At 41.8% G+C, this 27,495-nt stretch overlaps 1 protein-coding gene across 1 annotated transcript; it reads right to left on the reverse strand.

Annotated features, from left to right (window-relative positions):
• Positions 1-2,416: 2,416 nt before the first annotated feature.
• Positions 2,417-27,495, reverse strand: SLC26A3 (solute carrier family 26 member 3). Its single transcript, XM_032401291.1, has 20 exons — positions 27,365-27,495; positions 26,711-26,850; positions 25,168-25,278; positions 24,744-24,916; positions 23,333-23,497; positions 21,444-21,596; positions 20,973-21,055; positions 16,789-16,936; positions 16,564-16,677; positions 16,373-16,450; positions 13,363-13,458; positions 11,965-12,071; positions 10,742-10,811; positions 10,559-10,651; positions 8,937-9,032; positions 7,937-8,170; positions 6,306-6,360; positions 4,437-4,579; positions 4,249-4,314; positions 2,417-2,440 (listed from the first exon to the last, which is right to left on the reverse strand). Exons 1-20 carry the CDS (start codon positions 27,493-27,495, stop codon positions 2,417-2,419), a joined length of 2,280 nt encoding a protein of 759 aa, XP_032257182.1.

The raw sequence follows: 27,495 nt of genomic DNA on the forward strand, positions 1-27,495 counted from the left end.
GCTAGATCAGTTTTTAGACAGGTGTTAATTTCTTTTGTGAGGTAATATTTCCTAATGATTAAGACCCTGGCTCTGGAGTTGGACTGTCTAGGCTGCATTCTGACTCTACTACCTGCAACTATATAACAGACTAATTACCCTCCTGGAGCCTTGCTTTATTTTGCTTTTCTAAAAAATGGGGACAAATGTAGTACCTACCTTATGGGTTCTATTTTGAGAATTAAATGAATTGATTCTAGATATATCTTAAAGGTAGAGTCAATAGAATTTCCCGACAGATTTTTCAACCGGAGCTGCTGGAAGGATGGAGTTGGCATTAGCTGGGGTGGTAGAAGATGCTGGTAGAGCAGACTTGGGGGAGAAGGTACTGGATCGATGTCCAGATGAAGAATGCAGAAAAATGAATTAAAGATTCCTATGGTCTGTTCTTGTTTATGCAGTGTATGGTCAAGCTTGCATTTAGAACATTGCATTTACATTTCCAAGTGGTAAGCTCCCGCGTTTAGACAAGAATGTGTATCAAATACTTAAATAATCATTAGAAAAATTTTAAGGATAAACTGCTCAGCATGTATTAGCTTCAGCCTTTCTTAATTTCAGTAACGTATCTGTCTCTTCACAAGTTACTCTGTCTTCCAGTTGCATCACTGGATATCCTCTCCCCTTCAGTGCTTGCTCTGACTTATGTAAGTTTTCTTTTTGTCTTCCAACATGATCTCTTGGCCTTTTTCTAAATCAGGGATCAGATTTTTGTACCAGTTTCCAATATTTGCTCTGAGTCAGGCAAGGAGAGGCCCAACCCCATGTGTTCCCATTACCCAAAGCATATCCACCTTAGAGGCCTAGGAGAAAAAATGTTTAAGGGTGAGGATAAGTGAACCTCTAAGATGTTAAGGTTGACTAGATTGAAATGGGGGCATAATGCTTGGAGTGTTCCATTTTACTTTGATTAGCAAGAAGGGTGTAAAGAGCACCTTTATTTGGGAAGATGCAGACATCAGCCATAGTCCTACATCAGGCTTTTGCTCCACTCCCAAGCCAAATGATTGATAAAACAGGCTTATGTTTTCAATGTCCACTCCCTGACCTCTACAGAGAAAGAGCTCTTAACCTGACATTCATGGAGTAGCCTTACATAAATGCATGGTGTATAAATCCTATATAAAGTGTGTGTGTGTGTGTATGTGTGTGTGTGTTTTCCCTAAAGTCTGTAGGGTGGATGAAGCTCTGTAAGAGATCCATAACTCAAAAATTTAAGAGCTGTTGCTTCAAAGAGTGCTTATTTTCTAGTTTTTAAGAGCAGCTATGTAAATAAACCTTTGTTTTACCTTACTGTCATTGATTTTAAGTCTAAGAGACTCAGTAAAGACACTAATAAAGGATAGAAGGGTACTTTGACAGTAAACTTTTAGAGGTGAGATCTAAAACAACTGGGACTTTTCCCAGTGATGAAGTTATTTTTGACAAAGTTACAAAATTATCTATTACATAAAATAAATACAACTTTGCACCAAGAACAATGCCAGCAAAAAAGAGAAGCATGTGTGCTGAATCTCATTCTCCAGCTAAATTGAGCGCCAGAGTTGTTATTCTGCCCTGTGAGTTGCAAATAATCACCAGCAGTGAAGAAAGAGTCAGACTTTCTTTTCTTTCCTCTAAGACCAGGAAGAGCTGGTTACCCATCATCTTTTCTCTTTGCTTTTCACCTTCTTGCTTTTTCATTTTATATCTTCATTAGCTTATATAATTCTCATACTAAGAGGTGGAAGGAAAGGACTTGTCTCAAAAGCTAACTATAGTTACAGATACGGCATTGGAAGGATTGTGTCTAGATCTGGGTAGGAGGTCGTTGGGTGCATTAAAAAGCTGTAGTGATAAATCATCAACTCTGGGCAAAGTTAAGTGTCATTGCAGGGTTTTCAGATGATTCTCATGTGTCAGGTTTCCAGCCAGACCATTACAGAGGGAACCCACAGCGGGCGTATTTCAGAAAGCTAACAAGAAATTTAACACAACAAGACATGTCCACTGTACAATGGGATTTTTTAAAATGGAAATATATCCATATGAACTGTATAAATTACAAGATTCAAAGCAGTGGTGTAAATACACTGCAAAACCTATGCATGAAGGTCATGACTTGGATGGGAATCTGTCAGTGCTATAAAAATATGTATAAACAAAACATTTTCTGCCTCTGATAAACCTACAAGATATAAAATTAAGAGTATTTACACAATTTTATACTAGACATGTGAAAAATATACCGTGCTAGAACAATCTTGTTCCAAAATTTGAAACATAATTCTGTCAAGTAAAAGTATTCTTCATACAATGTATGAACTTATCAATAACTTCCTGGGTATAAAGTTGTTCTTTATATGACAGGTGAGGATCCGTCTGAATTATATTTTGATTAGAATTTTGTTTCAACTGGTACCTGGAAGAAGATAGAAAGTTCTTGTCTTAAAAGATTTGTTAAGTACTGTCCCTTTCAATAATCCTTTCTTGTAGTTAAAAAGAGCAAATGTGGTCCATCTTGTTAAAATTATACCTAGAATTTACCAGAGTCATCCACAAATTTTTCGTCTTGAATTTTAATGATCACATACCTTCCACTGCTACTTGGTTAACATAGACCCATGTGATACCATGTTGTGATGTAAGTGTATCTTTCAAAGGCCTAATTTAACTTAATCAAAATGACACTACAGTGGTTGGAGCAATACACCCCTTCACAACTGTGCCAGAGGCCACGCAAGCTCCGAGCGGCTCTGTGTGCTGCCCGGGCACCTTCAGCCTTTACGTGAATCACCCCTGGTGGCCTGATGTATCTTCCTCTAAGTCATGTAGTGAGGAGTTGGCGTCACATTTTTGTTGTTGTTCATTTTTTTTGTCTTAATATGGGGAAACAGGTACAGGATGGTCCTGACTACATTCTGTTAGACGGTTGGTTCTGAAGCTTTGATTTGACACATTAGGTATAAGTTCTGGTTCTACACTTTATCCTTTCCAACTTGGTGACAGTTCTGAAACCAACGGCTGGGGAGAGGATTTCTAGTAATGCTGTCCTTATAGGGCCTCAGGCAAGGTGCCCCCTGTGGGTTTCTCTAGAATCCAGCCGTGGGAAACATGTCTGGCTGGAAACATGACTGGTGTTTTTTGAGAATGTGTGCCCACTCAGGCCTAGCTAACTTCTGGAATGGCTTTTTCATTGAACTTTTCCTATTTGGCATAACTTTTAATAAGGGCTTAGGGTTATCTTATGCTATATACTTCTTCATTTCTAATCTAAATCTCTTTTTTCTTTTCTTCTTAAACCTTTCTTCAAATAACAGAAATACCATTAGCCACCTCCCATACTTAAAGGCAATCATTAGATTCTTTCTCAGGATCCCTAATTCCATTAGTCTTTCACCAAAGGATAGAGCCACTGTAGCATAGTGAATAGAGCCCAGGGCTTGGCATCAGACAGATCTTGCTTCAAATCCTGTTGCTGTCACTTTGGTGTGTGACCTTAAGTAAATTAGTTAAGCTCTCTGAGCCCTTTCTAATTTCCTCATTTATGAAAAGAAGATATCTTCTTTGCATATTGTTGTAAGGATGAGATCATGAATGTAATGCACCTACCATGTACCTGACCTATAGCAGATACCCAATTTGATTTGTGATTCTGCTTTTCCCAAACTGGAGGCATTCCCTTAAAGGACTGAATATTCTAGAAATGAATGTTCTAAAATGAAATAGAACTATCCAGTTAAATGAACTTGGCAAATCTTTCTGGTAAGGAAGGAGAGGAACTTCACTTTCATTGCTGGGCTAGGCTCTGTGCTGGGGACTTTCCCTTGCTCCTGGGAGGCAGGAAGTGTGTATTAACTTCTCACTGCCATCACTAATTCATCTGTAAGTGGAAATAGCCATACCTTCTCCACCTCATGGATTACTAAAAGTAGAATAAGATGTTGGTTGTAATACTTTGAAAACATAAAGAGATCTCTCTACATATATGCTCAATATTGCATTAATAGAGACCTAGTATCACTATTTTCTATCCTTTTTTTGTACTGGTCTGAGTTTATTTTCCCTCAAAGTCCCTATGAAAACTGGCATTGCTTTCATTTTCTAGGGAAGAGGCCCAGAGGCTCAAACAAGGGCTGGACTTTCTGCAGCATGCTGGAAGAGGCCTCACTGCTTTTCAGTTTTTTGTTGTGATGTCTAGATAAACCTAAACGTGTTGAAGAATCTTACCTGACATTCCCGATTACGTAATCCTCCATTTGTATTTATGGTAAAATCAAATTTCATTTCTTTTTCCTGAGAAAACCAGAATGGAATCATGGATTAGGAATATATTTTTTTTAAATGTTGAAAAAGAAAGGAGAATTTAAGCACAGATGGTTTTTATATAAATGTGAAAGTCACTAAAGAGCTGGTACCTGACTGGGAATAAACTTTGAAGCATTGTAGTCCTTCTTCATCCAAATGTGCAAGACAGCATCGTGGATTGTTAAGAAAAAGATTGAGTCCTTGACTTCATCATCAAAAAATTCACACTGTGCAAGCTTCTCAATGAAATCATCTGAAGAGAGGCAAAGAAAGGGTAACAGGAAGAATTAATTGTTTCGCTGAAGGTTTCTTCTTGAGACTGGAGATTTGCATTTCCATTTGCAAATGTGCAGTTCACTGATGTTTGGTCCGGTATTCGGGGATCGCAATGGTACGATACCAGTGTACCATTAGTTTGGTGTTTTCTGGAACAAAAGGATATCTTTCTAATAAAAGAACACATTTCCTGCCCTAATGTAAAAAGAAAGAAGGAAAAGATTCAGATGAGGAAAACTTTTAGTACTTCTCAGAAGAAAACCGATCCATTTTCCTTTAGGCAAGAGCCTAGTGAGTTAATCTCCCTGGCTAATGATTAGAGCAGCAAATGTGGCTTATACAAAATTGGGATTCTGCCAAAATAGGACATATGCTCATAGACCAGTGATATGCTCCGGTTCTGGATTGCTGGACCTATTATTTACCAGTTACTTACTGTAGTACATTTTCCTAAAGCTGCCATGTGCTTTCAGAAAACACCTTCCTCGGCACCCCACATGACCCCGCCAGTTATCTTTGTGGAACCCCCTTCTTGTAGGCACTAACCACACTTGCTTGTACAGATCTCATGGGTACCGTGTGCAGAGCCTGGCTGAGTAATATGAAGGATCAAGAGATAAATTAGACGTATGAAACTCACCCTCAAGGAAAATAGAACATGCCTATATACCTACAGTAATGAAAGGAAAAGTGCCGTAGAAGAATAAAGGCAAGAAGCAATCCAATTTTTTTTTCTTTCATGTTTTCTTAGCTCTTAAAATAATGGCCAGCACATAGTAGGTCCTCGTTTTTGCTGAATGAGTAAGAGAGGTACAGATCATGTGCTATGGAAATTCAGAGAAAGGAAAGATGGCTTCCTCTTGATGGGTGTCTGGGAAAACCTGGCCAAGCAGATCATATTAAAAGAACTCCTGAGGAGGGTTTGGAGAAAGATGGAAGAAGAGAAGGTACAAAAGCATGGATATGGAGACACACCCCCTGGTCACAGGCAAGCTTTCAATACTGACCAGACTTAGTCGTGAGGGATGGAGGAGGAGAGAGGAGCGCCCGGTGGTCACCAGAACCCAGGATGGAGGTGGGTGGCGTGCGATGGGAAGGAAGGTGATGATCTTAAAGACTAAGAGAGGGATGCTGGGCAGCAGAGGCAGTAGGATGGGACACTTTCAAAAAGATCTGAGATGATGGGGAAGGATTACAATTGTTTAGCAGATTAAAGGGTTACTGAGATCAACAGAATAGTTTTAATGATAAGGAAGCCTCCAAACTAGAATATGTCTGTAGATTTTACGGGGAGGAGCCAGTGGAGAGGAAAAACCAAAGATGCCAATTTCATGCCTCCCTCAGGAAATGTGCACCTGTCCCCTCTCCCTAAAATGCTTTCCCCTAAGATACTGTATTATGGGCTGAGGAATCTAGGGAGGTGAGGAAGAGAGAAAACAAGCCTACCTTTTCAGGAAGATCAGAGTTAAAAATGGTTGCATATTCACTCTTTTGCTGCTTATGAAAATTAGGTTTCAAATTGTAAAGTTAATTTAATTACACATCAATACAACTAAAACATAAAGATGCTATTTCCTTAGGGATTTCTATTGGTTTGGCACCTTCTTGGTGATCATAAACAAGACCTAGACTTTGGAGAGGCCGTCTACATTGAGAGTTGGCCGTGAGCCTGAAGTGATTGTCAGAACATAAAAACAACTTACCATCACTTCCAACAATATACACATCTACGTTGATCCTGATAAATTCTTGCAGAATCTGTTAAAAAGAAAGTAGATCTTCCTTAGGGAACAGTTTTACTTGTCAGAAACATAAAGAAAATGGTCATAATTATGCCTTATGGGTGTTGTGTTGCTTAGAGAACCTTTTACATTTTGAAAAGAGATAACAGTGTAAAGAGACACTAAAGCTAACAAGAGGCTCTGTGACAATAGGAAATAAATCCAAAGGAAAGAACGCTCCTCTTCAGAGAGAAGTTAAAAATGATCATTCCTGTGGGAAGTATGATGGGAAATCTGTTTCCACTCACAAGATGGGTTCTGATTTAATTTGAAAACCATTTCCTTCATGGGATGACCTTGACCTGAGCTTTCTAGCCACATAGAAATAGAAAAAACCAAAACCCTGTGGCTTATAAATTTGTTCCTTATTCCTATCCACAGTGACTGGCTGTATTAACACCACTGAATCTTGATTTGTTTTCCAGGTCCTAGGCTAAGAATAAATACCAGTAGTGATGTGAGTGAGGTCATATAAGGTAAGAAGAGCAGCTTATACTATGGATTATTTTAGATGATCATTAAAACCATTGTCATCTTCAATAAACACCGAACCTCTAATAGGCACTGAACTAAGAATAAGGGCTTTAAAGAAACATAAGGCAAAGTCCCTGTCCTTTGTGCTATACTGCTGGGACCAAGACCAAATTGTGTGTGTGTGTATGTATGTGTGTGTGTGTGTAGTTTTTTCTCCAAAGCTAAAACAAATGCAAAAACAGAGAAAGAAAAGAAAAAGCAAGCAGTTTTGAGAGTTCTGTGATGTTAAGATTTTTTAAAAAGTCTGAAGGAAACGAAATTGATTCGATTTTCTAATTTTGTATCCAGTTCACCCATATTTAATAGATCTTATCTTAGCTCAGTTCTTATGTAGGAAGATACCTGTGAAAACCCCAGAAAAAGAGGGGTAAATGTGGAATTTCTTAAATTTTCTTTACGTCTCTTTCTGCATCTCTGTTGGAAACCAATTTATTTTAGAAATGCTGACAGAACCATGGAAAGAAAACAGAGTACAACCTGAAGATTTTAGTCCTATTTTTAAATCACACGTGATATTGATTCTTTCACATAGCTACTTTTTTGGCAGGGGGCGGTGATGGGGCCTGGAGAACAGATTTTATACAGCCAACTGAAATTTCATCAGCTTATAATAGATAAAGACAAAACAAAAGGATCCACTATTCCACTTTTGTCCAAGACCTTCCCAAATATTCAGTATTTCAGGACAATTTAGATACAGTGCCCACAAGGATCTGAAGGTCCTGCAGGACTGGAATTTGGTAGGAGTGTGGGCATAGTTGTGTAGTGGCAAGTTCAGCATACATTAGAAATATGGGTGTGGTTGTCTTCAAAATTAGAAGCCAGCCTCCTGGGAAATGCTCTTTTAAAGAGCTCACTGAACACATCCCCCCCCATTCCCACTGTCTGCATGGAATATCCTAAGATTACGATTTACTTCTACTTAAGTGTGTATGATCTAAAGGAGCATCTTTCCACAAATATAACTTTTTTCCTTTGGCCACTGATTGGTTGTGTTCATTAAGAAAGAAAGTAATTACCGTTTTGAGCCCCCTCATTGAAGAAATGTCAAGAAACGACACTGCTGAAAAGTCAAGAATAAGGCTATGCAGGCTGATTTTGGGGACACTAATGTTGAGAGGAAAATCGGTGTTCCAGTCTATCTGGAAGGGCAGGTCGGTGGTGTTGATCGGCTGATCCAGTTCTTCTATCTCGTTGTTGTCCATCTCGTCGTTGGAATCTTTAAAGCCATCACTGGTATATATAAATCCTTTCTGCAAGAGAAGACAATAAATATGCATGATAACTCTGACCAAGAGAAATAGTGCATATGTCAAAAATAACCAGTGAGTGTCTGAAGCACAGATTCAAAGTTAGGTCAAGCCCTTTTCTTTGGAGAATCAACATTTTCCCAGGAAAACAAAAATTTTAAAGATGCCATTTAAAAAAAACAACATTAACTGACATATGATGTACCTTGTTTATCTGGCATTTCACTTAAAAGAATGGAACCAACACCTGGAACTACATTTTATACGCTTTTAGCTATAATACCCAGAAATGTGGTCAAGAAATTCACTGGTTTCATGCCCAGGAAATAATCAGTCTCACAGGACTAAAGAGGCCCTTAGGAAAAACTAAGGAGGCCTAGAGGTTTTTTGCCAAAAATGCTATAATTTGGTCATAGAAATTGTCAGACGTATACACAGTCCACGCCAGGCTAAGGTTTTGTTGGTTCCAGGGGCACCTGGGTGGCGCAGTTGGTTAAGCATCTGCCTTCAGTTCAGTCCTGGGATCGAGTCCCGCATCGGGCTCCCTGCTCAGCGGGGAGCCTGCTTCTCCCTCTGACCCTCCCCCCTCTCATGTGCTCTCTCTCTCATTCTCGCTCTCTCAAATAAATAAATAAATAAATCTTTAAAAAAAAAAAAAGGTTTTGTTGGTTCCAGGAATTAGTGCATATTGAAATAACTCACTTGTGGTTAAAAATAAAAACATACTTTTTCCCATTAAAAAAAGAAAGAAAGAAAGAAAGGAACTTACAGGTGTCACTTGCAACAGGCCTTTCTTCTGCAGCTTCCGGATTTTTTTCAAAGCTTTGTTGCGCTTGCGTAGAATTTGTAGTGGATTGAAGCCAACCTGAAAAATCCATTGCTATCTTACAAGAATGCGGAAAATGATGCTGTTGAGTATTCTACAGCAGAATTCTAATAACTTTAAGTGGGATGGGCCGGGCTCGGGGCACATGATAAAGGTATGTGTAATAAAATGTAGAAGTGGTTCAAACAATGGCAGCGATGGCTTTGTGTCAACAGCTTTGGTCTGCTCAGCCTGTGTGCTCTTACCAACATTCAAAAACCTCTGTGCCACCCAGGGTTCGTCTGTAAATTACCCATCAATGGGCCTAAACTCTCCTTAAATCAGTGTGTGTTTTTGGCCTGTGCAACTCTGAGGGGACTTTATTTACTTTCTACTTGTTGGATATGGTGGCATTTAATTAGTACTCTGCTTCTATATCATTTTCATTCTACTAAACTTTATATGATTGTATTTTATAGTATCTATTATTACATGATTTTGGTTTATAATTTTAGTATTAGACCAGATGGCAACCTTCATTTTCTCCTTTTCAAAACAAATGTGGTCTTGCTGTGGCAAAATATTTTGTTCCAGAGTCATAAGTAAGGAGAATCACATTATGTAATAATGAAAAAAAATCCTTGACAAAAAAAAAATGTAGTTAGATGGAAGATACTAGATTAAGTGAAAAGCACAGTATGTAAAGCCATATAAGCAATATAATACCATTTTTGAAAAAAAATAGCTGGGTAGAAAAATATCTGATGCATGCCAAACTAAGAATAATAGGGTTGAAGGCAGGATGGGTATGCAAAGGACAGGGCAGACCAAAAGGCAAATTCGAGAATAAGTGCTGAGCTTTTGTTTCTTGACCTTAAAAACTGCTTCTTTGTCATCTTCTCTTCAGTCCATCAGGGACACTCAGCTGTCATTTGGTGTTAAATACTCATTAATGTTATATTTATTCATTGTCAATCATATTCCAAATATTCACTTGCTATCCTGAATATATTCAATGAGAGTCAAATAGTAAGTACTCTCTTGTTGTTTCTGAAATTGACGCCCAAAGCAAATCTGTAGGATACCCTCTGCTAAAAACCCAGCAGCCCCAAATCTTGTGGTAAGTCCTTTCACTCCACAGCAGGATTTGATAAAAGGTGACTCTGGGGGCGCCTGGGTGACTCAGTTGGTTAAGCGTCTGCCTTTGGCTCAGGTCATGATCCCAGGGTCCTAGGATCGAGCCCCACATCGGGCTCCCTGTTCAGCGGAGAGTCTGCTCCTCCCTCTCCCTCTGCTGCTCCCCCTGCTTGTGATCTCTCGCTCTCTCCGTCAAATAAATAAATAAAATCTTTAAAAAAAAATTAGTCTGTATTGAACCTCATCCAAAGGGCCTTATTTCCCAACATATTAATAGACCCCTTACCAGGTAGTTTCGCCTGCTCTAGAACACGGGACAGAAAAACACGAACACAATCCAGCTTCAACATATGTGAAATCAATCACCCTCTGGTTACAGAGCAAACATTTCATTCCTAGATATTCAGTGGAATTACCCCCCCCCCAAAAATAACAACTTCAAACCTTACAGCATCGATAAGTTTCTGTTTAAAGAACTGAATGTTTGCAAAGTAGATGGGGGCTGGACACCTGAAGATTTTCACCCCTTCCGGCTCATGCATCTGTAGGGCAGAGAAGTAGTATGAGATGAGCCCACTGGACTCATATTAATATCTTTCAGCAAGTCAAAGTAAAAAACGGATCTTCCTTACATCCAAGTAATCTTTCTTATTCTTGTAGATGTTGCTCCTTCCGACGTTAGCCAGAGTGCTGCATTTTGGACTGTAGGGAAAAATCGACACCAAGTGAATCACTCGTGCGTGTTTGTTAGGTCCTTAAGGCTAACACTGACTTCCCCTAGCATATCAGGACTATGAGCAGGCTCACTTTCAAAATATAAAGGGCTGGGGAATCATCATGCCATTAGACACCCTGGAGGGCAAACACCTCGTTTTACCTATACTTCCACCCCTCCTAGAACAGCCTAGAACAGCGCCTCCCATTTACCACCTTCCATCTTACAAAGTGCTCCCATATGCTTTTGCTGTTTGGGTTCCAAATATCACAGTTATTCAGTGAAATCGATTCAGTGACCCAGTTGTACAGACGAGGGCATGGAGAAGCACCGTGTGTTGCCTACAACCACTCAGTCTGTCTCTATGATTGATGGGTCCCTGATAAATGAACGAAAACTTAATGGAATCAGAGAGGGCAGGAACATTTCAACATAAATGTATTCCATCAGCCAGGGATTAACTTTAACCACCCCACCTTCTGTTCTAGAACTCCTGAGCAACCAAGAAGCCTATTTCTCCATCACACCATGTCATCCAATATAGGCTGAGTGACCACATGGTGGTGACATTATATGGCAGAGATTTAAGAATCAGGAAGATATTTGGACTGGATGTTAAGAATCAGGAATGCCAACTAGTTTTTGTGGACTTTTCAGATGACAGGGGCCTTTGAGAAGTTCTCTAGTCCAGCCCCCTGTTTTTAGATGGGAGTACAATCTAGCAACCCGTAAAAAGGAACAGCCCTCCACTAGACATGGAGAATCCCACAATCTTCTCTGGAACCCATTTCCGTGTCTGGCAAGTCTATGGCAAAGACATGACACCTGCTCAGAGGCTAATGCTCCCAGTTTCCGGCTGGGCAAACAGACTCTGCAGTTTATATGATTTCTCTGAATTGGTGGCAAAGCAGGGAACAGACCAGTAGCTGGTGAGACCTGGGCTGGGGATGCTCTGAGGTCAGGGCATGTCTATGGCCCTTCAGGCCTTGAGGGGGCAACGTGAGAAGAACAGACCAGCCAGTCTCGATAGATATGCATGCCTGTCAACTAAACTACTTTCCCCTTAATCAGTGACAAGTTTTACCCCCTCCCACAGGCATGTCCAAGTCTGCAAGGATGCACAGCACGATGCACACTCACAATTGGGTCCTGAATACAATGGTCAGGAGCTGAAACGCCACGCTAGCAGCAAGGCCTAAACCGAGTCCCAGGACAATGGCAAAGATGAAGGTCATGATCCAAATTAGCTGTAAAAAGAGGGCGACACATGCACAACAATTTACTCTGACTCAACTGCAGTGTCTTAGGTCCAGAGCTTTGAGAAAGCATGAACTTCTAGAGCCAAAGCAGAGGTTGGAAGTGTACAGGACAAGGGACCTGCCTCGAGAGGTCATTTCTTTTTTTTTTAATTAAAGATTTTTATTTATTTATTTGAGAGAGAGAGAGAGGACAAGCAGGGAACGGCAGGCAGAGGGAGAAGCAGACTCCCCACTGAGCAGAGTCCGACGCAGGGCTGACTCCTAGGACCCTGGGATCATGACCTGAGACAAAGGCAGACGCTTAACCAACTGAGCCACCTAGGCGCCCCAAGAGTGTGTTCATTTCTAATCCCATCCCTGACCCAGTTAAGGAAATAATTGAGTCTATCTGGCACAGTTAAAACCGCAGAGCCAGCAGTTGTTGGTTAAAATCAGCAAATTAATCAGCAGGGCTTCTACTGATTTTTTTTTTCTGGTGGTCTGCTGATTTAATAAATGGCTACTATCTGTACCAGGATTTTAGCATGTCAAAAGGGTGTTAAAATCCCCAACAATTATCTACCAGGAACAAAAGTAAACCAAGTATAGCTGATTGCTTTATGCTTGTTAAGTACCATAGGATATGTTAACAACGTTTTTATGCCCTAGACTTTGATCCTGGTAAAATTATGGACTCTGCGTCTCATAGCAGGGCATGTCAAGAGCAAGGGGCTCCTTTATAGGCTATTTCCAAAAGGAATGTTCAGAATTTAAACTCTTCACAGATTCTCTGGAAACAAACATCTGATGTAATGAAGAACAGAAGCAACCATATCCTACTAGTGTTTCATGGAGCATCGCCTACTTGCAAGTGGCTCCTTTTTTTAAATTCAAATCCCAGAGAAGGATCATTAGAGTATGCAGTTTAAAAATAGCAAATAAAGGGGCGCCTGGGTGGCACCATTGGTTAAGCCTCAGACTCTTGGTCCCCACTCCAAACGGGGACATCATGGTCATGAGATGGTGCCCCCAGTCGGGATCCCCACTCAGCGCGAGTCCACCGAGATTCTCTCCCTCTCCCTTTGCCCCTCCCCCGACGTGCACATGAGCACATGCGCTCTCTCTCAAACAAATAAATAAATCTTTTAAAAAAATAGCAAATGAAATAAACTCAGATTATTTGAATAGATAATATAGAAACCAAATTTCACTTGGTTTATAATATGAATGTGCATTTCACATCAGCATTAGCATGTTGTCCTGATTTCTCTGTCTCTCAAATATCACTCCCTCTACTCACACAATCATACTTATCCTTTCGCCAGAGTCTTCGTATCTCTGTGAACTGCATCAGCATTCCCTTCAAGTTCCCAAGTGCTAAAGCCGCCAGGACAGACTGCAAAAAACATAAACAGCAGATGTACTTAAAGATAATCAAATAAGTCATACAGAAGCAAAGGTGAAGGTTGTAGATAAGTGTGTCCTTTAAAGGGCCTCAAAGCCTAGCCCAGAACACACCCTTTCCCAGTGTATAGTGCCGTGCAAGACACACCAGACCTGGGACTCTGACCCGTTCCCAGGCATGACTTTTTCCCCACCGCAGTGACAGTGCCAGGCTATGGGTAGAGGAAAGCACTTACTGGCCTGTACCTTGGGACAGAGACAGGCAGATCTTAAGACTGATGCCTGAAATAAATTTTTCCCAATCAGAGACAGTCTAATGTGTGTTTATTTATTGGAGCTGGGGAGAAGGGGTTGCTCTTTGTTAAAAAAAAAAATCTTGGGGAACTTGGGGTACCGAGAATCATAATTCAAACCTTTGAGGATGATCAGCATTCAACCATTTTTTTAAAAAGGTTTTATTTATTTATTTGAGAGAGAGTGCATGCACGTGAGTGGGGGTGGGGCAGAGGGAGAGAATCTCAAGCAGACTCCGGGCTGAGTGTGACATTGAAAAGGAAATTGCCAGTTCAGCAATGGTTAGCTGGTTAAACAATGGTTCACAAATGAACGCCAGTTACAAAATGCTGAAAACTGAGTAGAGTCTGTAATCTAGTTGACAGTACGGTTCCAGTGTCCCTATCCTGGTGTTGATCACATACTATAGCTAACATAAGATGTCCCTGCCGTGGTGGCTGGGTGAGACGTGCACAGGACTCTGCACACGGCGCCTCCTCTGTTGGGGGACCTGAGTGTAAAGCAGGTCAGGTGCTGCTTGCAGAAGAGGCAAACCCCTTCTCTTTTCATTAGGCATTGTTTTCTCACCTGGTCAGTATTCCACGGAGCAACAGTTTTTTAAAATTTTTCATTGCAATATAGACACAAGACAGCCCTTTAAAAAGTAAAGATTACAGAGCACTGAGGAGCCATAGAAAGGAAAAGGGGGATAATTTTATCAGGAACCAGATCTCCATACTGCAGTTGATGTAAAGGATTAAATATAAAATGCTAAGAACTGGGGCACCTGGGTGGCGCAGTAGGGTTAAGCGTCCGACTCTTGGTTTCAGCTCAGGGCATGATCTCAGGGTCCTCAGATCAAGCCAGGCGTCGGACTCCACGCTCAACAGGGAGTGGCTTGAGATTCTCTCTCTCCCTCTCCCTCTGTGCCTCCCACTCTTGCTCTCTCTCTCTCTCAAATAAATAAAATCTTTTAAAAAATGCTGAGAACTGCTAATGCTTAATCAGCACCCAGGAGACATTTATCATTAGCTATTATTGTGGGTTATTTTGCATAGTTCACATGATAAAAAGAAACAAACCAGCTATTCCGGTCAAACAGATATTGCAGATACAATGGTCTAAGCAGAACTCATCACATGGATCCTTTGTCGAAGAGGCTTTGACTCAGATCACGGACAATGTCCCCGGGTGTGCTTTATTCGTGAGAGAGATAGGATTTAACTGGCAATTACTTCCCAAGGTTCTCCAACTCAGCATGGGCGATGTAGAGCCCAAGTGTACCCTTGGGAAGAGGAACGATAGGGCAGAATTCTCTAATAGGGGGGTTGCATGTGCACTTATTTTTACTGAGATAGACGTTCTTCTATTTCTTTGGTGGTGACTTCATGATTCCTTCGATGCCATTCCTTTGGAAATCAGTAGGTTAGCTTATGGAGAATGCATATTCTTGGCAGAGAGTACTCTGCATTGCTTGATGACAGATTTGGTCAGTGAGGCTCTTTGGGATGACCACACTGTTAGTCTAGAAACCTGGGACCAGATTCACTTTCCAGCTACCAACCAACAAGGAAAAAGGCCTAGATATCAACTAAAAAATACTGCGGGCTTGTGTCCTATCTCTATGTCCTTTGTAGTGAGAAGTGTAGTATCATGTTCGTAGAATAATAACAATACAATAATAATCTTAATATTAATGGCTACATATATTTAGTGCTTGTTCCATGCCGGGCCCTGGGCTAAGTCCTTAATGTGCAATATTTCATTTAGTTTTCGCAACAACTCTGTGAGGCGGGTACTGTTTCCCTCCCTATTTTTACAAATGGAAAATGTAAGTTTCAGAGAGGTTAAGTAATTTGCTTAAAAGCACACAGAGAAAAAGAGGCAGAGCCCGGATTAGAAGTAGGTCTCCAGAACTTGAGAGCCAGTGCTCCGTGGAGTATCTCAAAATTACATCACCTCCACAAAGAACAAGGTATTTACCATTGTCCGGTTTCCTAGAGATCCTTTCTTTTCCAGGGTCTGCTGTTATTTCTTTAATCTGGGGGCTGCAGCCGTTTAACAAAGCATGAACCCAAACCCTCAAAAATCACAGTTCAGGAGAGATGGGCCAAGGAGCAAGACGGTGACGGTGTGAGGTCTGTGTGTGGCTGCAATCTGATAGTGTTGGTCTTGAAGTTGGCCCAAACCCTGGGAGCTGCAGGGTGGATCTGTAAGAACGGGTTGTGTGGCTGGTAGCACCACTCTCTGAACTTGATAGAGGCCCTGATGACGTCAACCTTTAAGGAAATCTTCACTTCCGTCCGTCAAGCCACGTCGAGGCTGAAGCGCCTGGGCGTCGTTCCGTCTAAACATTAATTATTTTTGGGGCTCACAAGCATGTGGAGAGTGGAGCAGATAAGGGAGTTGGGGCATTTGCATTCCTAGCATTCATAAAATGCTGCCAGGGGGAAAAATACAGATTTTTGGCCCCAGACTATTGGCTAGGAAGGGTACTCGAGAATTTTCAGTTCCCTCATTTTCCTGTCTAGTTTGCACTTCCAGAGTGGAAGAACCAGGGTCGTTGATTCATCATCGCCCAAAGCAGAGAGAGAGAGAGAGAGAGAGAGAACCCAAAGAGACACTAGTGATACCTTTTGTAGTGGCTCCAGAAGAAATCCAAGGGCTAAAATGACAATCAGCACGATGATAGCAGAGAGAATCCCAGCGATCTGTAAAGACCAAAAGATACTCATCGCAAAATCGACACACCCGCCCCCCCCCCCGGCTTGGAGTCGCTGGCCCCAACGCCAGGATGGCCCTCACAGTAAAGACCCCCAACTACCTGTGTCTTGCCCCCAGTGCTCTCCTGAACCGCGGATCTGGAGAGGGCGGTACTCGCAGCGAAGCCTTTGAATGATCCAGTGAATATGTTACTCAATCCCAAGGCTATTAACTCCTGGCAGGAGAACAAAGAGGAATCCTTTTCAGAAATGGCACTGGTCGTACGATGTCCACACAATATTACTTAAAGTTGCCTAAAGAGACCCAGCACAGGTCGTAAACTTACCTGATTGCCATCGATCGGATAATCATATTTGAGGGAATAGACGCTGGCCACGGAGAAGGCCACCATAAAGCCAACGATCGCAATGCCGAAGCTATCCCCGAGGGTCTCTTGGAAAATCTGCATGTCGGGTGCGATGGGGGGCTGAAATCTGAAAAGGAAATGGAGCGAGTTTGAATGTCACCAACCTGCTAATAAACCTTCAATGGCATTCACTTGCCCTCAGGAAAAGCCACATTCCCTGCAAGGCCCTTCCCCACCCCCACTCCTGCTCAATCACTATCATTTCCCAGAATTTATGCTCCAGCCATACCAAGCTTTTGTTTGTTTGTTTCTCAAAGGCATCATCTGTACTTTCACCTTGGAAGCTTCTAATTTGCTGTTCCTTCTGCCTGAACTATTCCCCTCATCCCCATCCCTCCTTCCAGAAAGTCTTCTCTCACCACAAGGTCAGGGTTAGGTGAGATTCTCTGAGCTTCTCCAGCCCTGGATGCCTCCCTTCCTTACCCCTCCCGCCCCCTCCCCCCAACTCTCTCCCCAGGCACAGAGCAGGGACTGTGACTACTTCATTGTTCTATGACCAAGACCGAGCATTCTTCGTGGTGAACATCAGGTGGTCAATAATTGTTGGGCAAATCCAACAAGTGAATGCAATCTAGGCTGAGTTTGGTCTCACTTTGAAGTGTGACCAGCAAGAATTTAGCACCGCTGCAAACTTTGGAATCTGTTATCTTATTGTTGAAAAGCAATGTTGCCTGAATTTGATACCAGAATGTAAATCCAGTCCCATGACAGTGGCACATCTGATATTTTGCTAGTATAGCGCATTATAACATACACTTCTGTCCCTATAAGCTTCCTGCAAAATGTCTTAGATCCCACCTGTATTGTTACACTGGATTGAAAAGCATCATCCACAATCCCTCCAATAGTTACCATGGATGAAGGTCTTTAAGCAAACACAATTAAAGACAAGAGAAGCGAGAAAGTCTTCCCTCCATCGATAACAATACCTTCCATGAAAAACCCTTAGCAAACAGATGGGCCTTGGACTCTGCCCTGGGTTCCACAGCTGGAGACAAGTGTGGCCCTGACGGGGAAGGGCATTCATAGTCACGCGGTGTCAGGGAAATGTTCAACTCGGAGAAGACCCTTCTGTGTTTGTACCTCACGACTTCAGAACAGTCAAATGGTATTCGCTAACTGTGTTATAAAAGGTCCAAGTATCTCCGAGTCCACATCCACTGACTGAAATGCTCACTTCCTTCCTGCCAACATGTGTTTCTGACCTAAATCTTATTGGAAGTGAGTTTATTGGATTCATTCAACTCTTTCTCAATTGCTGTTCATGTTTGATGAATATCTGTGTTCATACATTTACAGCCTTAGTTTTGAAGAAGTACCGTGAGGTATACGAGGTATTCTGCAGCTACCATGAATCAGAACGTTAGCCTGGAATGTTGTTTTTCCAAAAATAAATCCCAAATTGACTATACAATTGAAATTTGCTTTTTATACCACAGTAACCAGAAGCCTGCTAGTATTCTTTTGTCCTAGCCTCTAAATACCAGAGACAGAGTGGTGTGATGGAGATTTACAGTCTGAAAACTGGGATTCATTTCCTGGCTCTGCTTCCCTGCCCCAAGCCAGTTTCCTCCTTTGTTTTTTTTTTTTTTTTTTTTTTTTTTTTTAAGATTTTATTTATTTATTTGAGAGAGAGAATGAGAGAGAGAGAGAGAGCATGAGAGGGGGAGGGTCAGAGGGAGAAGCAGACTCCCTGCCGAGCAGGGAGCCTGATGCGGGACTCGATCCCGGGACTCCAGGATCACGACCCGAGCCGAAGGCAGTCGCCTAACCAACTGAGCCACCCAGGCGCCCAGTTTCCTCCTTTGTAAAGGGAGAATAATCACACATGTTTTTTTTTCTTCATAATTTTTGTGAGGGGGGAGTGTCACATAAAATAATGAACATGAATACTATTTACACACTGTAAAGTATGAAGTGCCTATTAGCTATTATCATACGATCCCTCTGGAATCTGAATATATCCTCCATGTCTCCTTGACTGTTTCAATGAGCACTTTCCTTCAGCCCGTGTGTGTGACTTCTTAAAATCATTTCCAAGGTGTCATACTTCTTAACAGCAGATTAATGATAATTAATAATCATTATTTTCCTGTTATATTCTATTGGTGATCATCAGAAATTTAAAATACCCACTGAGGGCGCCTGGGTAGCTCAGTCGGTTAAGCGTCTGCCTTCGGCTCAGGTCATGATCCCAGGGTCCTGGGATCGAGCCCCATATCATGCTTCTTGCTCAGCGGGAAGCCTGCTTCTCCCTCTCCCTCTACCCCTCTCTCCTGCTCATGCTCTCTTGCATGCGAGTGCACGCTATGTCTCTCAAATAAATAAATAAAGTCTTAAAAAAAATAAAATGCCCACTCAATCATCACCCAGAAAAAATTGGAGTGGAAAAAGCATATAAAGAGCCTAGTACCTAATTTAGGTGCTAAATTAGTAATAAAGCAGTGGGAACACTCATTGTAGGACAGGCACTTAAGCATGCATGTCACACATATGGACGCACTTAATCCTCACAAGAATCCAATGTGATAGCTACTTTTTTCAGCCCCATTTTTAGAGCCAAGGACACAGAGGCATAGAGTTTAGTTATTTGCCCCAAATCAAGAGGTAACTCAGAAGTAAATCCTAGGCACTCTGCCTCTAGAACAGGCGAGCTTGTCTACCAGGCTACACTGCCTCTCTGTGGAGTGTAATGATTAATAAATGTGAATTACTCCTTCCCCCGCCCTGCAGACACTGTGGAGAGAGATCCGTTGACATTCAAGATTTCTTTACTAAGAAAAGTCTCGAAAAGGGGCGCCTGGGTGGCTCAGTTGGTTAAGCAAGTGCCTTCGGCTCAGGTCATGATCCCGGAGCCCCGGGATCGAGTCCCACATCGGGCTCCCTGCTCAGCAGGGAGTCTGCTTCTCCCTCTGACCCTCCTCCCTCTCATGCTCTCTGTCTCTCATTCTCTCTCTCGCAAATAAATAAAATCTTAAAAAAAAAATTTAAAAAAAAAGAAAAGAAAAGTCTCGAAGATTGTAACTCAGTGATCTCAAGTTTATGTTTTACTTCCAAAATCCTTTCTGGCAAGGTTCTCTTTAATTTTGTATCTACCTATTTATGTCTATCTGTCTAGGTAGTTTATGTCTCCTAAGACTTTTCAATAAAGTGTAATCACTTGCAAGCTGCAGGGTGGAGAGAAATCCCAGAAATAGCCTTTCAGTTTCAGACTAATTCCTACTTAAAGATCTTTTAAATGAAAAATGGTGCTTGAGATTCATTAAGTGTAACAAATGAATATCTGGTGATAAAAATATTTTTGCATGTATTTGCTTTTTCAAAAAATTGGTTATTTTAAAGTCAACAATGCATATAAATGCTGATTCCTGGAATTCTCAAATATCTCTTAAGCATGGGGAGGGAGGGAGGTCTTTGTTTTAAACAGGAACACAACCTGTCCTTGGTAAGCAAATTGAGGAAATTGATGCTCTGGTCAGAGGGCAGAGAGAAGAAAGCACAAAACTGGATCTCTCTTCTCAATCCAATAAAGGCAATGCAATCAATGCATTTTCCAAGTCCTTGTATGAACTGGACCGCCCAACCTTCCGCAGCGTTCAGTGTTGTTCTGGCCTTGTTTTGAATTTGATCACGAGAAAGGACAGAGTGTGCCTATCTGAATTGCTCAAGCAGTGGGCTCAGGTATTCCTTCTGGGTCTCTTTTGAACTGTCAGAACTTGGCTCTAGTCACCTCCAACAAAACACTGCATTTTGTTTATAGTAATTTCTGGACAAGGAAATCTGGTTTCATTTGGTTCCTTTTTATGAGGAGAAGCAGGTTTGATTTGCCTTTTTTTTTTTTTACTTTGACTGCTTCACTTTTCCCTGCGTGTGAATCCCTGCTCATCTGGTTTGTGAGTTCTTCCACGAGGACAGACTTTCTGATAATTAAGAACTGCAGAGCCTTTGTGGCTCCTTCCTAGAAGGAGAGTAGCGTGCTTTCCTCATCCTCCCATGAGGGAGGGAGGGTTCTGCGCTGGATGACTGCTTGCTTGCAGTCCTCCCGAGTCACTGCTCCCTCTCTAGTCAGTGCGTGGAGAGGCCAGCATAAAAGACACACTTACCCTCTGTTCATCTCCCCAACCACAGCCACCTTAAACCTGTTTTCGAAGTCAAAGCCATAGGATACACCTGTTGCGATCACAGTCTGCAAAGTTGCAAATTGCCCAAGTTAGAAATATGAGATATCACTCACAGTCTTCTTAGATCAGAATCTCTAGCCCAGGCTTTGCTACTTTTTAAAACAAAGTCCTGAGGCAATTCTCCTGAGCCACCAGAGGGAAGAACCGCAGCTCTAATGGGTCGGCCAGCCTCTCTGAGGCCTTGCTCCCTGCGCAGTCCTGTCTCACACGGAGAGAATGGACCCCAAATCACAAAAGGAAGTCATTAATTTGGAATGAAGAGAAAACCATACGAAATTTGGCACCCAGAAACTGCAGAGATGGCATCTGCCCCACTAAAACCTCCTGAAGCTTTTTGACATAAAAACAGGAGACTAATGAATTATGAAAGAAAGTCGTAAGACGATCAGTTACCATGATGAGTTCAATTGGGATGGGCACTGGAAGTTTGGCTTTGTAGCGCTGATTTATTTCTTTAACCACAAATACAATCAGTAGGATAATCAAGGAGGTCACAAGGTCTGCAATATTAGTGTCCTTTATTTGTGTGAATACGGAATTCAGCACCTAAAATTATAAAAGCGAAAAACAGCCAAGTGCTATATTTTTTCTTCCTTTTTAAGAATCTTTTTAATTTTTTTATGACCTTTTTTTTTTAAATTTGAGTATGGTTGACAACACAATGTTAGTTTCCAGCGTACAGCAGTGATTCGGCATCTCTATTACGATGTCATTGACTATATCCCTACCCTGTGCCTTTATCCCCATGACATATTCGTCCTATAACTGGACTCTATCTCCCTGCACCCACTTGGCCCAAACCCCCACCCCCCACCCCTCGGGCAAACATCAGGCTTCTTCTCTGTATTTATAGGTCCGATTCTGCTTTTTTGTTTGTTTATTCATTTGTTTTGTTTCTTTCCCAAGTGCTGTATCAATATATAATTTGGATGCAATATTCGATTATTTCCAAACAGCTTAAAAAAACATTGAGGCAAGAAGGACTGACGTGGGTGGAAGAGTGATTCTTGTTCTGCTCATGTTAACCATGAATGAGTAATTGTAGACACTAGCATGGGGGATGTGAGGAGGGTAAGTCAGCACAGTATCAGCACCATACTGATAGAGGGATGCTTGTGGCATTATTGCTGGGAATCTCTTTGGCTGGTGTCAAAATTCCCTGGATACTTTTCACATTTTTACAACTGGTCTCTTCTGCTCTTAGGTCTTATGGGTTATTACTTTATAATCAGCATCATTTTCTATCCAGGGAATAACCTCTCCTTCCCAATAGTTTTCTTAGCATGTATCCCCTTAATTCCTGGCTTTTTTTTTTTTTTTTTTTTAAAGTTAAGGCCCTTCACATTTCTTAGTTAACTGTGTCACTTTTGGAAACTCGTTTCTTGGCTAATGGTGCATTGTACATGATCTTAATTTTTAAGACCAGCTGGATTCCCTTTCCATGGGATCTGGAGAGCTCAAGCAGGCCCAAACTGGATCCCAAATTGCTCCTCGAACACTCCACTTCTAGACTAGCCCTGGATGGGAGTGACAGTTTTGGTTCCGATATGGAGCAAACTCTGTCTCAGCTCCCGAATACCGTCTTGATAGAAGCACCAATAAGCCCGAAATTCATAAAAGAAAGGAGACAACAAAGATCAGAGTGGAAATACATGAAATTGAGACTAAAAGGACAATAAAAAAGATCAGCAGAACTAAGAGCTGGTTTTGGGAAAAGATAAATAAAACAGGCAAACCTTTGGCTAGACTCAGCAAGACAAAAAGAGAGAACTCCAAATTAGAAGCACCATGCACACTGTCCTATTTACATCTTGGCTAATTTCCTTTTGCTTTATAAACAGGGATGCGTAAAAGAGTCAGAAGAACCTCCATTTAAAAAGAACAAGACTTGCTTTTTAAACTTAGGGAAACGTTATCACTCAGCACATTTCTTTCAAAAGAAGATTTTGAGGAAATTTTTAAATCATGGGATAAAATATTAAAACCTTTAATAATGAACTTAGATTTCTTTTTCTTTTAAATAACACTTAAGAGTCAAATCTCAGAGACATGGTACTTAATTTGTGTTGTTCACGTTAGCTGGATGGTAGATGTGGTTTGATATTTAGCGTTCTTCCCTTGGCCACTAATTTTTTTCTTAATGTGACTAAATTTCACAACCTGTTGGTTTCTTGGGTGTTGTCGGGAAGCCCCGTGTCAAAGGCACGGAAAGAAACCTCTCCTAGAAACAGGATAGTAAATTTCATGTATGTTGATATTTTCGAGGCAAAAGGACCACTTACTTTGAAAATTGAAAATGGATCAGTGTGTGCTGGGACCTTCAGCTGAAGCATGAATTTGAGCTGAGAAACCAGGACATGCACTGCAGCAGCTGTGGTGAAGCCACTGATGAGGGACTCCGATAGATAGATCACCACGAATCCGAAACGCAGGACCCCCATGAGCAACTGGAAAGAGAAGGGCAAAGGCCTTTGGTAGTGTAGGTTACAGGTGCACTTCAGCAACTAGAGAACCAGCAGTGGAAAGGATTCCAAATGTAAAGGTTCCGCCTGTATGCAAACGAAGAAGCAGGTGTCCTTGCCTCCCGGAACACCTCCGGTTCAGTTCCTCCCTCTCCCGCCTTACCCCATCCTACTCCCAAGGTGGAGCTTGTAAGTCTAGGATACCCTAATAAGTACCAGGCTTTTTCCTCCCCCCCACCCTTTTAAGGTGCCATATCTTCAGAAGACTCATCCATATATCTTTCATAGCAAAATCCTATCTAGCATCCGCCCTCATAAATTTTCCCATGTAATTTTAAGTGGCTTGCTGGCTGCTACAGCATTCATGATGAGCAACCATTCATATGCCCTCAAACAAGTTGCTTGACTTTTGTAAGAAGTACACGACTGTGTACGGAACCTCAGAAGTGCTCAGTTTTAACTGGGGGCCAAAGTTGTTCATTCCCCCAAAGCCTCGGTATTTTGCAGTTATGTGCATGGACAGATTCTCCTTCGTTGGATCCCTGGGTTGCCTTTCCATTCGTGTCTCCAGAATGCAGCCGGAGCTGCGGACATGCAAAGGTGCTAGATTCAGAAAAGAATCGGCCGTTTGTCTGTCATTTGGGCACACCACTAATGTCCTTGTTTAAACTCACTTTCTCTTTCTTTAAAGAATGGTCTTAGCCAATAATTTCACTAATCAGAAACTCAGCCAGCATCCTGAATCCACGCCATTTTCACTATTCACTATTCACCAGCAATAGAGTCAGGGGTGTGGCTTGGGCGGGAGGCTTGAGCCCCTCCGTGATCCTCTTCAGCTTTCCTGAAATCTTGGATACAGACAGTTCAAAGTGCTCAACCCCAAATCCTTGCAGCTAGATTACAGTCCCTGAGGAATTGGAAAGAAGAAAGTTCCAAAGCTGCCAGGGTCACTAGTACTTGAATTAAGCATTTCACTCCTCACCACTGGTGCCTCCCTCTTCCCATTTTCCCTTCTCTCTAGACCCGCGTTCACTCATCTTTGCAATGTGAATCTGCTCCTCCACTTCCGGTTGGAGGGAGTAGCCCTTCTCCTTTCCTATGGCCGCTGAGAGAGGAATGGAAGCCAAGGGAAGAGTGAGGAAGGGGTGGCGGGAAGGAGACAGAACAGAAAGATGTGTACCAGTGAGGACAAGCAGCACGGGGAGGGCCGATGACATGAGAAAGCGCTCACCTGAATGATTCCAGAAAGGACGGTGACCGTGGCAGCCACCATCAACTTATACTCGTCTGTTGAGGAACTGTTACTCATGGAGCTATTACAGATTCCCAGAGCAGCTGTACTGTTCGATGGGGTTACTTTCACAACGACTGCTCCCACCATCATGCTCAGAACCGGAAATGGACCTAATTAACAGAGGATGCACTGTAGTCAATATAGGCTCCCTAAAGCACAGGCGTCTTTCGACCACAATGCAGCGGATAAAAAGACTACCAGCTGTTCTGCCCTTCTTCCCCACCCCCCAGCCCCAGTTCTTACAAGGAACTATGACTGCTGTCTGGGATCATGCACAATGTAGAATTGATATGGTGTGTGGCTAATGGAGTTAATAAAGAAAGAGCCATGGGAGCATTAATTAGCCCACAAATTCACTTACCCACAGATATGTGTTTAGAAGTGCCCAAGAAAAAGTAGACCAGAATTGGGAAAAAGGCTGCATATAATCCATAGCCTGGGGGGACAGTGACCAGCAGAGCAAATGCTAAACCTGTAAATACAGAAGCATCAGGGTCCTTATTTCAGGCAAGGGGAATCATAAAAGTCCTCCTGAAGTTCTTCAAGGGTTTCAGATTTGTACCTGAAAAATCAGTTACTTTATTAACTCAAATAGATTGAAGATGTAAATGCAGGAGCTAAAACTACAAAACTCTTAGAAGAAAACATAGGTATAAGTTTTCATGAGCTTGGATTAGGCAATGGTTTCTTAGAACTGACACCTACAGCCTAAGCAACCAAATTAAACACAGATAAATTGAGCTCCATCAAAATTTAAAAATGTGTGCTTCAAAAGTTACTGGCAAGAAAGTGAAATGACAACCCACAGAATGGGAGAAATGATTTCCAAATCGTATCTTGGATAAGGGTCTCGTATCCAGAATATATAAAGAACTCTTACAACTCAACAAGAAAAAGAAAAAGAACCTAATTTTAAAACGTGCAAAAGATTCATTTCTCCACGATATACAAATTGCCAGTGAGCACATGAAAAGATGTTCAACATCATTAGTCATCAGGGAAATCAAAATCAAAACCACAATGAGGTATAATTTCAGACTCACGAGGATGGCTAAAATAAGGAAGGCAGATAATAACAAATGTTCACAAGGATATGGAGAAATTTGAACCCTTATATGTTGCTAGTGGGTTACCATGTGACAGCAATCACACTCCTAGGTATATACCCAAGAGAACTGAAACATAGGTTCACATGAGAACTTATACACAAGTGTTCATAACAACATTACTCCTAATAGCCACAAAGTGAAAACAACCCAAATGTCCATCAACAGATGAACAGATCAACAAAGTGGTCTATCCATCCATAGAATATTAGCCATCATGCATAGAGGTGAATTACCCTCCCATGCTACAACATGGATGAACCTTGAAAACATGATGCCAAGTGGAAGAAACCAGACACAAAGCACCACATATTCTGTGATTCTGTTTTATATGAAATGCCCAGAATTGGAGGTGCCTGGGTGGCTCAGATGGTTAGGCATCTGCCTTCGGCTCAGGTCATGATCCCAGGGTCCTGGGATCGAGCCCCACTTCGGGCTCCTGGCTCAGCGGGGAGTCTGCTTCTTCCTCTCCCTCTGCCTCTCCCACTGCTCGTGCTCTTTCTCTCTCTGTGTCTCTGTGTCTCAAATGAATAAATAAAATCTTAAAAAAAAAAAATGCCCAGAATTGGCAAATCAATAGAGACAGAAAGTCATTGCGAGGGAGATGGATGGATGTAATGGAAAGTGACTCTTAACGGACAGGAGGGTTTGGGAATGGTGCTGGTGGTAAAAATGTTCTGGAATTAGATCATGGTGATGGTTGCACAACCTTGGGAATATAGCAAAGAACACTGAATTTTATACATGAAAGGATGAATTCTATGACATATCAATTCCCTCTCAATTAAAAAAAGTTACCTTGTAGTACAGCTACGAGCCCCGTGCTGATTCCAGAAACAATGTCACTGAGTAGCCATTCCTTTATCCGGTAGGCTGGTAACCAAGATGCTATGGGGAACAAAGACAGGGCAATCTTCTTGGCCTTCTGTGTGGAACAGCTGAAAACATTGAAAGCCACACTCAGTTAAGTCATATCCAATTGTAACTTTGGCACCTAATTGCAGTGGAAAATTGGTAAAGATGATACTATATTCAAGAATGAACCACCACCTTTCCCACTAACATTCGCCTCCTTACCCAGATTGACTGCCCCCCCCCCCCGGTCACTACCAAAGGATTTTCTTTTCTTTTCTTTTTTTAAGGAAAATGCTGATTTTCTTTAGCCATAGTAGAGCTTATCTGTCATCCTCAGCTTGGATTTTACAACATTTCAGTTGAGAACTTTCCTCTACCCTCATTTCTGATGCTCGGATATGGAAAGATTGTGTTGAGAGCTGAGATGCTGTTCATTTTAGAGATTCCCTTTCCAGCTCTGGCAGGGAGTAGGAGGTTTGGAAACCAAAGATAAGAAGACCCTGAAGGTGATGGGCTAAAGCCAGAAAGGAGAGCTTGGAAAGTTAGAAGAAAGTGCTTCACTTATTCCTCATACCAATACCTTAGAAAATATCTTACCTACAACACACATTGAGATGATCCAGGAAGGTCTTACGATGTCTCTGTTTCTTCTTATGTTCCTCCCCAAAAGCATTTGCAGAATACACTGGCCTGGCTACAATGTACTGGTTCCCAATGGGTTCGATCAT

The sequence above is a fragment of the Phoca vitulina genome, unplaced genomic scaffold (genome assembly GCF_004348235.1).
Source record: "Phoca vitulina isolate PV1807 unplaced genomic scaffold, GSC_HSeal_1.0 scaffold4, whole genome shotgun sequence".
Classification (NCBI taxonomy): domain Eukaryota; kingdom Metazoa; phylum Chordata; class Mammalia; order Carnivora; family Phocidae; genus Phoca; species Phoca vitulina.

Bases quoted from the DNA above. Each gene is read 5' to 3' on its own strand.
- SLC26A3 (XM_032401291.1), bottom strand. From the start codon at position 27,495: ATGATCGAACCCATTGGGAACCAGTACATTGTAGCCAGGCCAGTGTAT. The intron at 10,652-10,741 runs GTAAGGAAGATC...TCTGCCCTACAG, and splicing joins ATAAGAAAGATTACTTGGAT to ATGCATGAGCCGGAAGGGGT. The intron at 6,361-7,936 runs GTAATTACTTTC...TCTTTTTAACAG, and splicing joins CAATGAGGGGGCTCAAAACG to ATTCTGCAAGAATTTATCAG.